This window comes from Stylophora pistillata, chromosome 3 (assembly GCF_964205215.1).
Source record: "Stylophora pistillata chromosome 3, jaStyPist1.2, whole genome shotgun sequence".
In the NCBI taxonomy this organism is placed as follows: domain Eukaryota; kingdom Metazoa; phylum Cnidaria; class Anthozoa; order Scleractinia; family Pocilloporidae; genus Stylophora; species Stylophora pistillata.
Window position 1 is genome coordinate 8638699 of NC_142521.1, and position 15954 is coordinate 8654652.

General features: G+C 40.3%; 1 protein-coding gene and 1 pseudogene across 3 annotated transcripts; one reads left to right on the top strand and one right to left on the bottom strand.

Moving 5' to 3' along the window:
- Positions 1–1254: 1254 nt before the first annotated feature.
- On the bottom strand, positions 1255–8518 carry LOC111328216 (uncharacterized). 2 transcript variants are annotated; one of them, XM_022932605.2, is made up of 3 exons: positions 7961–8518; positions 7410–7468; positions 1255–5434 (listed from the first exon to the last, which is right to left on the bottom strand). In XM_022932605.2, exon 3 carries the CDS (start codon positions 5414–5416, stop codon positions 1361–1363), a length of 4056 nt encoding a protein of 1351 aa, XP_022788340.2. In that variant the 5' UTR covers positions 5417–5434; positions 7410–7468; positions 7961–8518; the 3' UTR covers positions 1255–1360. The 2 variants fall into 2 exon arrangements, with proteins under 2 accessions (XP_022788340.2, XP_022788339.2); XM_022932604.2 differs by having other exon boundaries at positions 7410–8518.
- LOC148734391 (uncharacterized) lies at positions 8380–13203 on the top strand (annotated as a pseudogene). The gene is made up of 3 exons (XR_015998574.1): positions 8380–8409; positions 9384–9483; positions 9962–13203. The product of XR_015998574.1 is annotated as an uncharacterized LOC148734391 (transcript).
- Positions 13204–15954: the final 2751 nt, after the last annotated feature.

A 15954-nucleotide genomic window follows, 5' to 3' on the forward strand; every position in this document is an offset into this window, starting at 1 on the left:
AAACGCTACGAGACAAACTGCAGAAATTGCAGAATAGAGCAGCCCGTGTGTTGACATTCTCTAACTATGATGCTGATGCAACTGAGCTACTCGAGTTTTTAGGGTGGAAAAATCTTGCACGCCAGCAGGAAATCCATAAAGCCACCATGATGTTTAGATGTCTGCACGGGCTAGCTCCAAGGTATCTATATTCAAAGTTTATGTAGCGTGACTCTGCTTATGACCTCAGGGACTCTGAAAATAAGCTTAATGTTCCACTACCGCGCTCTAATTATTACAGAAAAAGCTTTAGCTACAATGGCACCACATTATGGAACAGTTTACCACGCGATATAAGGAACACAGATTCTCTGGGGTTATTTAAACGTAAGATCAATGACATTCTTTAAGTCTAACGCACGGCATTCACGGAAAACAGCTTTAGTGTTATAGTATGTAGTTTTAATTTTAAATATCTTAGCGTATGTGATATGTATTTTTATAGGCTGATGAATTGATCGTGTCTAAATAAAGATTACAATACAATACAATACAATACAATGTACCCTGTGTACCATGTGTACCCTGTGTACCCATGTATACCCTGTGTACCCATGTATACCTTGTATACCCATGTATACCCTGTATACCCATGTATACGCTGTATACCCTGTATACCCTGTATACCCTGTGTACCCTGTATACTCTGTATTCCCTGTGTACCCTGTATACTCTGTGTACCCTGTGTACCCTGTTTACTCTGTGTACCCTGTGTACTCTGTGTACCCTGTGTACCCTGTGTACTCTGTGTACCCTGTGTACCCTGTATACCCTGTGTACCCTGTGTACTCTGTGTACCCTGTATTCCCTGTGTACCCTGTATACCCTGTGTACCCTGTATACCCTGTGTACACTGTGTGCCCTGTGTAACCTGTGTACCCATGTATACCCTGTATACCCTGTGTACCCTGTGTACCCTGTATACCCTGTGTACCCTGTGTACCCTATATACCCTGTGTACCCTGTGTACCCATGTGTACCCTGTATACCCTGTACCCTGTGTACTCTGTATACCCTGTGTACCTTGTGTACTCTGTGTACCCTGTGTACCCATGTATACCCTGTATACCATGTGTACCCTGTGTACCCTTGTATACCCTGTGTACCCCTATATACCGTGTATAACCTGTGTACCCTGTATACTCTGTGTACCCTGTGTACCCCAGTTTTCTTCGCAGCGTGCGCAGCTAAATCGAAAGATACGGAAGTACAAAATAGGACAATAGAGATACACCTTTATCTGAAAATTATGCATAATTAAAACAGCAGTATTAAACTTATCACGACTCCATCATGCTAGTGTCCAAGCGCGCAAAAAGTACTAATTGGCCTGTTCCAGGTTACCTAACGAACGCTGTACATTACCCAAGTCATTTAAAGTACGCGCGACAACAACATGCCGGGTTCCAAGCTTTTTCAACTGAATGTCGAGAGCACGCTCATGGCACTCCTTAGCCTGTTGCAGGTCACCTAACTTGCGCTGTACATAACCCAAGTTGTTGTAAGTACCCGCGACATCAACATGCCTAGGTCCAAGCTTTTTCAACTGAATGTCTAGAGCGCGTTCATAACTCGCCTTAGCCTGTTGCAAATCACCTAACATACGCTGTACATTACCCAAGTTATTGTATGTATTTGCGACAGCAATATGCTTTGGTCCAAGCGTCTTGAACAGAATGTCTCGAGCTCGCTCAATATTCTCCTTGGCATGTTGCAAGTCACCTAGCATACGATGTACATTACCCAAGTTATTGTAAGTATTTGCGACAGCAACATGCTCGGGTTTGAGTTTATTCAACTGAATGTCTAGAGCGCGCTCAAAGTTCTCCTTGGCCTGCTGAAGGTCACCCAACGTACGCTGTACATTACCCAAGTTATTGTAAGTACCTGCAACATCAACATGGTCGGGTCCAAGCTTTTTCAGTTGAATGTCTAGAGCACGCTCATAATTCGTCTTGGCTTGTTGCAGATCACCTAACGTACGCTGAACATTACCAACGTTATTGTAAGTACGCGCGACATCAGCATGCTCGGGTCCAAGCTTCTTCATCTGAATGTCTAGAGCACGCTCGTAATTCTCCTTGGCCTGTTGTAGGTTACCTAACATACGCTGTACATTACCCAAGTTATTGTAAGTACGCGCGACATCAACATGCTCGGGTCCAAGCATTTTCAACCACATGTCTAGAGCGCGCTCATAGTACTCCTTGGCCTGCTTCAAATCACCTAACGTACGCTGTAGATTGCCTAAATTATTGTAAGTACCTGCGACATCAACATGCTCAGGTCCAAGCTTTTTCAATTGAATTTCTAGAGCACGCTCGTAACTCTCCTTGGCCTGTTGCAGGTCACCTAACGTACGCCGTACATTACCCAGGTTATTGCAAGTATTTGCGACAGCAACATGCCCGGGTCCAAGCTTCTTCCTCTGAATATCTAGAGCACGCTCATAATTCTCCTTGGCCTGTTGCAGGTTACCCAAGTCACCCTGTACAACTCCCAAGTTATTGTAAGAAAACGCGACATCAACATGTGCGGGCCCAAGCTTCTTCACCTGAATGTCTAGAGTACGCTCATAATTCTCCTTGGCCTGTTGCAGGTCGCCTAACGTACGCTGTACATTACCTAAGTTATTGTAAGTGCCTGCAACATCAACATGCTCGGGTCCAAGCTTTTTCAACTGAATGTCTAGAGCACGCTCATAATTCTCCTTGGCTTGTTGTAGGCAACCTAACGTACGCTGTACATTACCCAAGTTGTTGTAAGTATTTGCGACGGCAACATGATCGGATCCAAGCTTTTTCATCTGAATGTTTAGAGCACGCTCATAATTCTCTTTGGCCTGTTGCAGGACACCTAATGTACGCTGTACATTACCCAAGTTATTGTAAGTACGTGCAACACTGACATGCTCGGGTCCAAGCTCCTTCATCTGAATGTTTAGAGCATGCTCATAACTCTTCTTGGCCGGTTGCAGGTCACCTAATGTACGCTGTACATTACCCAAGTTATTGTAAGTACCTGCAACATCAACATGCTCGCGTCCCAGCTTTTTCAATTGAATGTCAAGAGCGCGCTCGTGATACTCCTTTGCCTGTTGCAGGTCACCTAACGCACGCCGTACATTCCCCAAGTTATTGTGAGTTGTTGCGACATCTACATGCGTCGGTCCAAGCTTCTTCAACTGAATTCCTAGAGCACGTTCATAAAGCTCATTCGCCTGTTGAAGTTTACCCATCTGATATTGTACATTGCCTAAATTAAGCAAAATGACAGCTTTTCCTGTACCACTCTTACTACTTTGTTCAACTAGTTTCAAAGCAATGTCATAGTACAACTTAGCAACGAAAAGTTCGCAGTGATTCTCGCAAATTTGACCAAATCTTTGGAAATGGAACACCGCATTTGATACATTCACTCCAAATACGCGCGATTCATCTCGGGTGTCAAAAACGTCTTTAACCTTTGTGGCCAAAGCTTTTAAGTGTGGAATGAGATGTTTGCTCGCTGCAATAGAGTTCAGCTCGTTCCAGGTGTTTGATAGCTCAATATCTATGTATTGGTTAAATGCTATTAAGGCAGCATGAACAGATTGGGCGTATTCATGTTGCTCCTGACTCTCGTAAATTACAGATTTAATGACCTCATGAGTAATTTTGTGCACACCGATGAAAACCCCATTTTGTCTTTCTTCGAGCAACAGCAGTGAGTAGCCTTGGATCTGAATGGCAGCCTCTTCTTTTTCCACATGCTTATCTATATTCAATACATAATTTTTGAGGATGTCGAGATGGAACGCTTGGTGAGCACAGAGGGAAAGAAAAGTAAACGCATTCTTTACAATACCGTCACTTTCTATCGCTTTTTCGACGGCCAGCCTTGTTGCTGCAGTCATGGATTTGCTATAGCTTGGATTTGTCTTTGTCAGTTCCTTTTCAGTGAGGGCTCGCATTCCTCTTTCTAGCTTGTCTAGATACTCCTTCCAGCCAAAGTCAGAAGCCACACTCTCACGGATCTTCTTCACATAAGTGCCTGCGCTGGCAAGAGCAAGGGGTTGGTAATCTAACACCTTTGCAACTTGATCTCCCGTTTTTGGGTCCTCTAGGCCGGAGATATTTGCCAGAAAACACCTTGCATCCAATGGTTCCATTCCTTTCATCATGGAGACGTGTGAAATGAATGAACAAGTAGCAGGAATAGACGAGGAATCCTGTGTTGTGATGAGCAATTGCCCTTTATTCCACTGTTCGCTTCCTAATTGAGGTAGAAGGTCGTGTATGGCAGAAACACATGTCACATTGTCAACCACCATGAGCCAGGATGCGTAAAGGTGCATTTTTGATGCAATCAAATCTCTGAGATTCTTGATCTTTAGGTCAATCTTCGTATCTTGGGAACTACGAGTGTCTGTAATGTGGTACTCTGGACACTTGACCTGACGCGCCAGTGAAACGTACGATTCCAAGAGTGTTTGTGAGTTTTCAGCGTTCAAAGTCATTACAAACGTGATGACGCTGCCTTTTGAGATTTCTCTGTCGTAAAACTTCTTAGCCACTAGACCAGCCAGCTGAGACTTACCACTTCCAGGATTACCAGTGATGTACAGGAAGCTTAAACTATTTTCGTCCGCTTGTCTTAGCTTATCTAACTGCCTGGTTATGTTATCGACCTCACCATCGCGTGATGCGATTTCGTGTGATGGTTTGGGTGGAAGGATAGAAAACGATGAAGCTTCGTTTTTCAATTGAACTTCAAGAACCTGACGTTGTTTTTCAACCACCTGACGTTGTTTTTCAGATGTTTCTAGTTTGATTTGGGTTTCTTGAAGGTCTTGTAGGAGATACTGAACTTTTTCCAAGAGACTTTTCACCTCATCCGTCCGAAAAGTCTTCTGTTTACAAATGGTTTGAATTTGCAGGGTTGGTAGACGAAGTTGCAAAAATGCAATCTCAATTCTGCGAACAGCAAGCCTGAACTGGAGATCTGGCAACTCACCTTGTGGCATGTGAGCAAATTCTTTATTACGAATCTCTCTGAGATCATCTACATTAGAGCGAACTGTTGCACTAAGTCCACGGCCAATAGAATCCGAATAAAGAATTGCAAAAAAAAGCGTTGTACAATCCCACTCTTTCCTATTACCGGTGATGACTTTCGCCAGCGCGGGAGCATTTTTTGACCGGCTCCGTGGGGACTCGCTGTGGTAGAAATCCAGTCCATTTTTCGGTGTATCCTTCCACTCTCCCAAAGTAGGTTGGTAGCGATTGTCCCATTCTCGTTTACAAATGGATCTTAGTTCCCGAGGCAGGATATTAGTGACGATATGACAAATTCTGAGGTAGTTAAGCTGTTCTTTGGTGTAGACTTCAGATGCCATTTTTCATCGATTCGTCAGCTGTCAAAACAATAATAAGCAAAATTTAACAATTAAACAAATTTTGTCATGGCTTACTTTGTCAGACTACCTAATTTTATGAAGCTAAGTAAAATTTTCAAACAATACAGTCAGTAACTGCATTTCCTTTAGAAATAGAACCCCTACCCCACCCTCCCTGAAGGGAAGAATGATGTAAACGGTCCTCTCTGAAGGCCCACCTTGTGTTGTTCTTGTCTCGCCTCAATCTCTTGTCGTACACATTACTTAGAGGTTACTCCATGATCCATGAGTGATTAAAAACGGGAAAGCGGCAGCAGCCCCCCCCCCCTTAAATCCAGGCTTTTTTAAGGCGAAGACGATTATCAACAAGAGCAAATTACAGCAAATATTTTAATGATGAATTAAAAGGGTAAAAAACGACTTTAAGAAAAATCCCAAACTGCTGATTCTATAATGGTTTGTGATATGCTTTTGGTATGGAGGCTTTCGTGACAACTATTTCACTCACCGCTGGAATGAAGCAAAAATCTTGTATATCACTGAAATCATATATGTAGTAAAACACTATTTCATTTTCCTTCTGAAAAGGGGTTAATTGACTGATGATTGATCTCAGCCAACTCTAACAATAGGCTAGTGTCCAAAGACATGCAGCGTCAGTCAAAGTTTCGCTTTGATTCTAGAATGAATTATGGTTGATCAGCTCGGACCGAAAGTCCTTTTATCCATCATAGTTTAGGAACGACGCTGATAAATGATGCCGAATTAAACTATGAATTTAACTCTGATCGTGAGATAGCGAAATACGAGAATAGGAGTGGAGGAGGGGGGGGGGGGGAGAGACAAACTTGCCCTCAAATGAAGTAAAGGAAGATGGGTTGTGTGCGAAAAGCTTTCACAACCTCCACTTTCGGAGGACTTTTAGAAAGGATCGGATAAAACAAAGATTTAGGATAGGAAGCTTTACAATCCCCTGTCTTCTTCGCTCAGCCTATCTTGTATTTCTCCCCTTTCTTTCTCTTCACGTTTCCCTCCCCACCAAGGGTTGTTGTCAAGTTCATCTCGTCATTTCATGCCTTTTTTCACGGGTAAGGGGAAATTTGGACTGGTCCAGCTAATTGCCACTTTAACAATAATAGGTTTCCAAAGATATGATGCGTCAGTCGAAGTTTCGCTTTGATTCTAGAATAAATTATAATTGATCAGCTCGGACCGGAAGACCCTTTCTCCATCATAGTTTAAGAACGACGCTGTTAATGATGCCCCATTAAACTAAGAGTTCAACCTAATTTTGATATGAAGGCTTTCCTGAGAACTGTTCCACTCACTGCTGGAATGAAGCAAAAATCTTTTTTATTATTAAAATCATACATGAAATTAAACACTATTTCCACTTTCCTTCTGAAAGGGGGTTAATCCCCGTCTCAAGTGGCTGCCTCCAGACAACTCTAACAATAGTTGGTTTCCAAAGACACAATGCGTCATTCGAAGCGTCGCTTTGATTCTAGAATAAGTTGTAATTGATCAGCTTGGACCGAAAGATTTTTTCTCCATCATAGTTTAGAAACGACGTTGATTAATGATGCCGAATAAACTATGAATTTAATTCTGATCGTATCTGAATGAACCACTACTGATGTCTTGTGTTGATTTGATGACGAACGAGAATCGCTAAGTAAGCTCCGTCGTTATTAGCTTGAAATACTTTGCCATAACGTCGCGGCCATTATCTTATTCAGCTACTTATTTTGAACGAACAGCTCTTTACCCCCCTTCTAAAGTGTGTTCTCGTTTATTGTACATTCAACATATTTAACAGTTCAACACAATTAACATAACATCATCAAATATCAGATATCCTGGTGATTTGAGGGCTGATTTAAAACTCGAAGGCATATTTGATACAATCTAGAATGAAGCTAAAAAACTTGTTTATCCCTGATGTATATTTAATCAAACACTACCTTCATTTACCTCCTGAAAGGGTTTTTACCTGTATCTCAAGTGACTCGGATCTCATGATGCTGCGTTAGGCGAAATTCCGCTTTGATTCTAGAACGAATTATTGCAGATCAGCTTAGAGACTGAAGGGACTTTTCTCCATGGCAGTCCAGGGACGACGCTGATTAAGTGCGCCATATTACATTATGAACTTATGAAAACTGTTGCTCATTATGAACAAAGACGTATTCTCTTCTCTGTCTCACGTGTGTCATCATCATCGATAGAATGAGGAAAAACCATACAGCTATACATAATCAGTGATAAACATCACGCGATGTCGTGTTGTAGAATATATTTGTGCGTTTCTCTTAACGAGCCAAGTTTAAAAGGATTTCGTAGTTTTCCGCTAAAAATTCTTTTCAAATGAGAAATTTCAACTTGGCTACCGATCGAGATTTACAAGAAGCGAGCAAGAGTGTTGTATTACATGTCTAAGTTTAGTCCAAAGTCAACAATAACACCTCTGGTTTTCAGTCCACATCAGTCAAACAGACAAAGCATGTTATTCCACTCTTTCTACAGAATTAAATATGCGCTCACCGTTTCAAATCTTTCCTTTCAGAAATTCAGGTTTCGCGAATATATTCAACATAAGGGCTGTGTTTCATTTTCAATATCGACCGAGGGCTCAACGACATGAAGAGATTGGGACGTGACAGAGGGAAACCACAGGTTTACCATCTTAAATTATTGGGTCAGTGTAAAACGCAGACTGCGGACTGCAGACCAGGGGTAAAAAAAAGACTGGGGGTAAAATGCAGACTGCAGACTGCAGACCGGGGATAAAATGCAGACTGAGGGTAAAATATTAATAATAAAAAAACCAGTCTTAAGGATGAAATAAAGAGTGTTCGTACCCGTAAAATAATGTCACGTCGCGTCAGGACTCACGAAACACACAAAAGCCGCTTCACGCAGTTTAAAAGTCACGTCGTCCCCAAGTCACATGGCACTATAAAATGTCGGAAAACGAGGACGACGATCTCATGGTAATTTTCGATAATTTGCGTTAATGTCTTTCACAAACTATGCTCGATACCGACAAGTTTACCTTGCCTTGTTGTTGCGCTGTCGTGTTTGGCTTGCCTTGTGAAAAATTTGAACGCTGAAAGAGTTACTCGGTCCCAGACCTATTCACGAAAGCACAATTCAAAATGGCCGATATGTAAACAAAGGTAAGATGCAATAGCATTACGATCAGTTTGGGCACTTTTGGAAAACTTGGTTCAGCAAAATGGGGAGTTCAAGAACCCGAGGTTGATAATATGACTAAGGCGAATAGACGCCTATTGGTTTGAGTTTTCGGGATTTTGAAAAAAAAGAATTACGGGTACGGGTACTGAACACTCCCAAGTCTTGTTTTTTATTAATAATATTTTATTTTACCCTCAGTTTGCATTTTACCCCCGGTCTGCAGTCCGCAGTCTGCAGTCTACGTTTTACACTGACCGCTTAGATATCTGTGGTTTCGAGTTTCTATGGTAATGATTTACATAGCCGTTATGAATGTAGTTCAAATATTTATTGCCTCTAGAATCTGTCCCTAGTAGTCAGTCTTCCAAAAAAATCAGCTTCGAATAAAGATTAATAGTTCATTACTTGTTTGAAATTTAGGCCTCACGGAAAGGTACCCCACCCATGGAAACCGTAACCCCATGAAAATCTCAGACATGCGCAGATTACATTACTTTGTAGCACTGAGAAAAGGAGAACGCGTGAGAAAATGCGTGAGAAAAGGAACGCGGGCTCGTGCCGTGAGTTGTTTACATCAAAGTTACAGATTTTTGTTATTAATCGCCGGCCGACTCACCGACGATGAGACCTGATGGCACGTAAAAGAGCTCACGGCAGCCAGTTTTCTTGCAAAAAACAGCCACCAGTCAAAAAGAAGCCGAGAAAATATGTGAATTATTCCTAAGAAATAGAAAAAAGCTGCATTGCAGTGCAAGTGTGCAGCTTTTAAAGTGAAGAAAAACTCGATCGACTCGAGAGAGAGTGTAAGGGTTTGAGGTCCGAAAACGCCAATCTAAAAGGAACAGTCAAAACCCTAAGGCGCAGTCTAGGTAAGTGTTTTTAAGGAGGGAATGGAAATGCAAACACTTACAAATGTCTACGAATACTACTGCAGATTGTCTGAGCCACCAATTACGGTGACTGATTTTCATTCCCATTCCGAATTTTCGCCGGTTGCAACTTGCGCGATCGTAGTTGACACCACTTTTTAATGGTTTTAATCATAAACCGATGACACTCCCACCAAACAGAAGCCGAAAAAAAAACCTCTTGAATGTTAAGATAGAGTAGTCGATATGGCCGCATGGTCAGTAATAAAATGTACAGGCAAGTTAATTCTTCGGTCAGCAAATCATAACGACGCGTATCTTTAAGTGTCATACACTATGGAGAGTTTCTAAACATACCTTATTGATAGGATTTCTAGTCGGATATTTTTACTTTGTATTCTTTGTTTCCATACTCTATCATGTGAAATCCGTGAGTTACATTTGACTAATTTCAATTGTCGCCTTTTCATAATTTCAGTATTTGTAAAAGGAAGGAACATCCAATTGAAAAAGGACGTGTTGAGGCTCCAAATTCAACTCAAAAAGTGTCAAAACAAACTTACGTCTACTGAAAAAAAAAGAAAAACAAGTCAGCAACAAGTTAAGAGGGACAAGATCTGCTTCCTCAGAACTGAAAAAGAAATTGCAGGGGAACAATGAGTTTGTCAAAAAGGGATATTCTCTTGTGGAGACATTTGCACATGGTAACAATGCATACAACCAAAGAACTTTGATGTTTATGGCTTGTGTCAGATACATGCAACATGCATCTTTATTATCTTATCAAAAGACACCTGTAGTATTACATCTGATTTTCAATATTTTGTTTGATTGTAGCCCCCCCACAAACTTTGTTGTCTCCCCAAGTACACTTTCTGAGTGGAATGTTCTCTTAGGTGAAGCAGACAAACTAATTTTATGCACGTGCTTCTCAAATTCCAAGTATGATTTTCATCTCTGGAGCAATGACTCCCACAAAGGAGGAGAGGAGAGGTACATAGTGGGTGTTCACACCTGGTGCCCTAGAGAGAGCAAGCCCCGAGCTTATGTCCTAGCAAACAGCCTTACAGCAAGTGGATCTGGAAAACACCAGTCTGATGTGGATTATCATGTTGTGAAAAATGAATATGACATCACCAATGTTTCGGGGTTGGTTGGGGACAATGCCTCTACCCAAAAGGGAAAAGTAAATGGTCTCTTAGCAAACAACACCAAAATTTTTGGAAAAGAAATGTTCTTTGTAGGATGCTACCCACATGTACTAAACATCATGCTGAGAAGAATGTGCCAGGCTGGGTTTAGAGCAAAGGGTGACATGAGTAACCCCCATGTTTTACAATTGCTATATAAAATATCTTGGCTCCATCATGAGTGTCCGAGCCAATACAAAGTTATGTATGTTTCTCTAGGTATTCTTAGTAAAGAGCCACCCCTTCCTCAGACATTCATTGACACAAGGTGGACATATTATCATGAGACTCTCCAGTGGTATCTTAAGTATGGAAAAGCTTGTCTACAGCTTGCTAAGCGTCTCCTTCAAAGATTGCCAAAATCAGATAGCCACCACACTATTTGGCAAGATGTCATTAAGATGAGCTCAAGTCCTATGATTCAAGTTGAAATCAAGTTTTTGTTTGAATTCCTTGACAAGTTCATCATTCCATCTCTGAACACATCCCAAGCTAGTGATGCAGAACTTGGTTTTTCCAGTGGTTACCTTGCACGGTTATGGCCAGCAACTGTTTTGTTAAGTGAAATGTTGAAGTCTCCATCAGAACATTTTCCTGTAACATCACAACAGGTAAAGATGTCATTGAAAGACCCAGCAGCTATTGACCATTTTCACAAACAAGTGCAGAGGCCAATGTTACAAGAAGCACTTAAAGTAATCAAAGATCATGGAGCAGAGTGGTTAACTTTTCCTAAGTTGTTTGGAATGGGAGCTGATCAGAGATACCAAGGTCATTTCTGGCTTTTGGTTTTAAAGCTTCTTGGAGTCCCAGTCAGATCTGAAAATCAAAAAGAAAAGTCAGTGAACATTCCCTTTCATGTTCATGGACAGAACATTGGTCTCTAAGGACAGAGTTGGATTAATTAAATGGGCCACTCTTTGGAAATTAAAGGAACCCCAATTGCTATGTGAGATCAAAGAAATGGCTTTATCACAACAGAGCTCAATCATAAGTAAAGAAGCCACTCCAAACCTGTTTGAGCTCTACGCCAAGCACATTTTTAGTCTTCCAGTTAACAATGTTCTTGCAGAAAGACAGTTCAACCTTTCACAACTGCATCCTAATAACATGTCAGAGTTATCAAAACAGGCTTCAATCACATTTGTTGAGAACATTCTGCACAGTGGAAAAACCAACACCAAGACCACAGAAGCCGCACGTGAAGTTCATGAAGAAAGAATGAAAGAATATCCCCAAATGCTCACCACAGACCTTTTGCAATAGGCAAAAAAGAACTTAAACAAGATTGGAGAAAACAGCACACATGGGCCACTTACAGCAAAGGATGTTTACGATAAAGCTTGGATAGAAAAGAAAGTAAACAATGACTTACTGGATATGATTCAGTCACTAAAAGCTGATGGTCGCAAACTTATACTTCACTGGAAAGCTTCTGTCAAGGGAACATCTGCACTGGGGGGACAAAGGTCATTCTGCCCAACAGTAATTGAGGGAGTTACCAGTACACCTGATGGACAAGTTCCAAGACTCATGCAGCTAGCAGTGCTAAAGGTGTGGAACTATGGGGAGGAGCTACCAATTTATGATCTACCAAGAGAATGCCAGTTGTGTTTACAAAACCTTCCAAATGTCTTCCAACCTCCAACTACTTGTCTTTCCAGGTCCCACATGACTGTACATATTACGCCATTGCCTACACATGAAGAATAAAGTAGTCATAGGGGTGGCTCAGTAATTTTCAAACATTTTAGATTCGTACATAAGAACTGATTTCACTGACCCACACTGCATGAAGTAAATGTATCTCAACATGAATGTATTTTTACACACAGAGACACATCTAAAAATTAATAAATGTTTCAATGCAACATGTTAGAACTAACCTGATAAAAGCATGTTGTATATGCCACTTTAGTTAAGTGAACAGAGCTCAATATCAGTTTTAGTGGATGTAGCATGTTAGCTTTGCAATATTGTAACTGGTTTTGCAGGGTATAAGTAAAGTGCATGGAGTCAAAGCTGAGACATGCATGTATTTAATCATGTTGTATTGGATCTTGAATTAAATGAATTGAACTTTACATTCAAAATGAACAGTAGGTAAATGAAGCTGTAATATATCTGATTTTAAATTGTTATGCATAACTGTAGCTTAGTAGAATATTAAACAAACATTGAAATGCTGTCACTTTACTACAGCAGTTTAAGACCATAATAAATGTAATACTTAACTACATGTAGATTAATTATATCATTATAATGTTGCACATGTATAATTAACCATATCATTAGCAGTAGGTAACTTTTAATGTGATAAGTACATGACTTGTTTATAGGTGTTCTTGTACATTAAGTGAATCATTTTGTACAGGAAGAGCAAAGCTAAGTGATGCAGCCAATGTTATGTTACATACAGTTAGTGTACAATGCATAACAGTAATAAATTAGATTTAAACCCTGGAACTGTTAAAAATGTGCAAAGTTCATTATCCTGTCTTTCCTTATTCCGCGTAAAAGATAAGTATTACAAATCTGACCCGTAATGAATCCTCTCCCCGTTAAACGTTTTTCTTCCCCTATTAAATATCTACAACGATAGAATTTTTTTTCACATACAGGCAACTTGTCATAGCCTCTAAATCTGGACCAACACAAATATGAATATGCAGTGTGGTCGAAAAAGAATCAGTGTATTGGTCGATCCTCCACATTCAAAGCCCAAAAGAAATAGGCATTGATTTAACAATCGATATCAGTCAAACACCATCAATAGTACCATCGAGTACCCGAGAAGTGATTGATAATTAACTGCTCTTGGTTCCTGTTGACGAATAAACCGGAGATCACTCTCGATCTCGGGTGGGCGATATTGAATGTAAGCTAATCGACCTATTACCACCAACACCCCCAAGATAGAGTCAAGATAACTTAGTTATAATCTTACCTCGAGCATCGTGCGCTTGCTTTACTCAGTCGATATATTTCATTCCTCCATTACATCTCGAGCGCGCGTTAAAAAGATGAAAATAACTTTAATACGAACAACAGTGGACTCCTAACCTCAATTTGCCTTGAAACTACGATGCCAATTCTTGAACTTGTCCGTTTCGAAATTCCAAACAATAAACACCACTCGCAATGAATGACAAAACAGTACGAAAAAATAGCATTTCTTCCACTAAGTCGATGACAAGAAAAAAAAATAAAACGGTAGAATCCTTAACTCCGTTGCAGTCTTCGCGGTTAAGTATTAAGGAGGCTCTTAAGAGTTTTCAACAATTAACAGCAAGCGCCAATCAGTAAAAGATATCAGGACTGTCAAACTTATCATCAGGATAATAACTCGACATATGCATAACACTATGTTAGGGCAATCTGTTAAGGGGGTTCGTCAAGCATTATCTGTTGCCATGGCAACAGTACAGTAGTGCTTAAAGACCCTCTAAGACTCAGTTTTTGAAAGATATCTCAAAAACCAAGTCGGTGACCTAATTTTTTTTTTCAAATTTCTTAAACGCCATCACATTCTCTACCTGTGTACGTGATATAAAAAAAACTACCTAGTAGAACTTGAATTATTTAGGAAAATGCTGTTTTAAAATGTAAAAAAATTTCCACTAGATAATTTTTTTTCAAATTTTCTTTAGAAATGCGTAATGATGTAAATAATTTGTATACAAAAAATCAGGGTAGGTCACCGAACTAATTTTCGAGATATTAGTGTTAGTTCATCAACTTAGCATGGTTTATTTCCGGTTTTTGCAATTCTAGCTTACACTTTTATATCCGGTCACGCGATTTTAACTATACCGCTGACTCACAGGCTCATTTTCGCGAGGACGAGTTCGTGTCCGCGCGATTAATCGATGGATGTCCTCAGAGCGGAAAAAATCGTTCATCCTGAAGATGGATTCACATTGTTTTGTAATTTTACACCTTCCTGAAAAATAAGTCATCATTTGAGACTCAGACTGCTTACTGTTACGACAGTTGGAAATGAACTCCGGAGAGAATTCTCCAGCGGAGTTCGATATATGATGACAAGTTGATTTTGCAGATGGCGCCAATGCCAGTACTCTATTGAGGCCGGTAATGTTGAGTTTCTCGTACACAGATTGTCGTGTAACATGAGACAAACAAGCATCTGCCAGCTTCTGGACCATGTTTGTCGAAAGATGAAGCTTTCTATCGAACGTCTGGATGGTATCTTGTCGTTGTTCCGAGAAGATGGCTTGATCGAAGGCCTCATTCAGCGGTGCACATGCATTTACCATGATTGACCGATATAATTATTGTTCAAGTGCAATTTGAAGTGGAGGAGTGAAAATAATTTTTAGTGAAAAGAATTTGCTTTAACGTCTTCCAGATTGTCATGAGCGACAAACTCAGTGGAAATTGGGGTTTCGTAAACGTCAGTAATTTGTTGGTCGTCGCAGATTTCGCGAATTTCTTTAATTTGCGAGGTACTAGAAGTATGAACAAGACTTGGCTTCATTTTTCTTTTTTTTCTCTTTGCCACTGCTATAACCGTGAACTTTCATCATTCCATTTTAAATGGAAAACAAAACAAATTTTGCAATCCTTTCTTAACAAATGCGAGTTTGCCTTTTCGTAGTTGTAATTTACAGTTTATCGAGGGAAATATCAACAATCTTTCTCACAAGTTTAAGATGAATATTTTATTTTACTTTTACCGTCTGTTGTTGAATTAGAATTAATTTAAAGTCTCATCTACATTTTTACGATCCTTTGTTTACTGAAAATTATATTTATTTTTATAGCAACATTTCCACTTCTCCATTTCTGTTTATAAAACTGTCAATGTTTACAATCCTGGATCGAACAATGATTTAATTTTCCTTTTCATCTTCCAGTGAGTTGTTTAGGAAAGTTCTCGGTCATTTCATTTTATTATGAGTCAAATACAATGCGAAACAAATCGTAGCACTCAGAGGTATCCACTTAAATTTCTCGCGGAACAAAGTAAGACCTACCGAATGCACTCGACACGACTTTATTGATGGGGTGTCGACTTCACCATCCTCCTTTAGCTTGTTAAATGAAAATTGTTTGACCACTTTCGGCAAGAACCCTGCCATCCGAACATTTTCCTACCTGCTTTCAAGAAGTAAACTTTCCATTTTTGTTTCTCAAATAACCACTTCCGCTGGAAACAATAGAGCTAGAGGTACCCGGCAATTTTGAAACGCTCATGGCGGCCATGTTTGTTTACAACTCGGCCGCGGATCTGATCGCGCGCGCGCCATCGCTTATTTCT

Bases quoted from the DNA above. Each gene is read 5' to 3' on its own strand.
- LOC111328216 (XM_022932605.2), bottom strand. From the start codon at position 5,416: ATGGCATCTGAAGTCTACACCAAAGAACAGCTTAACTACCTCAGAATT.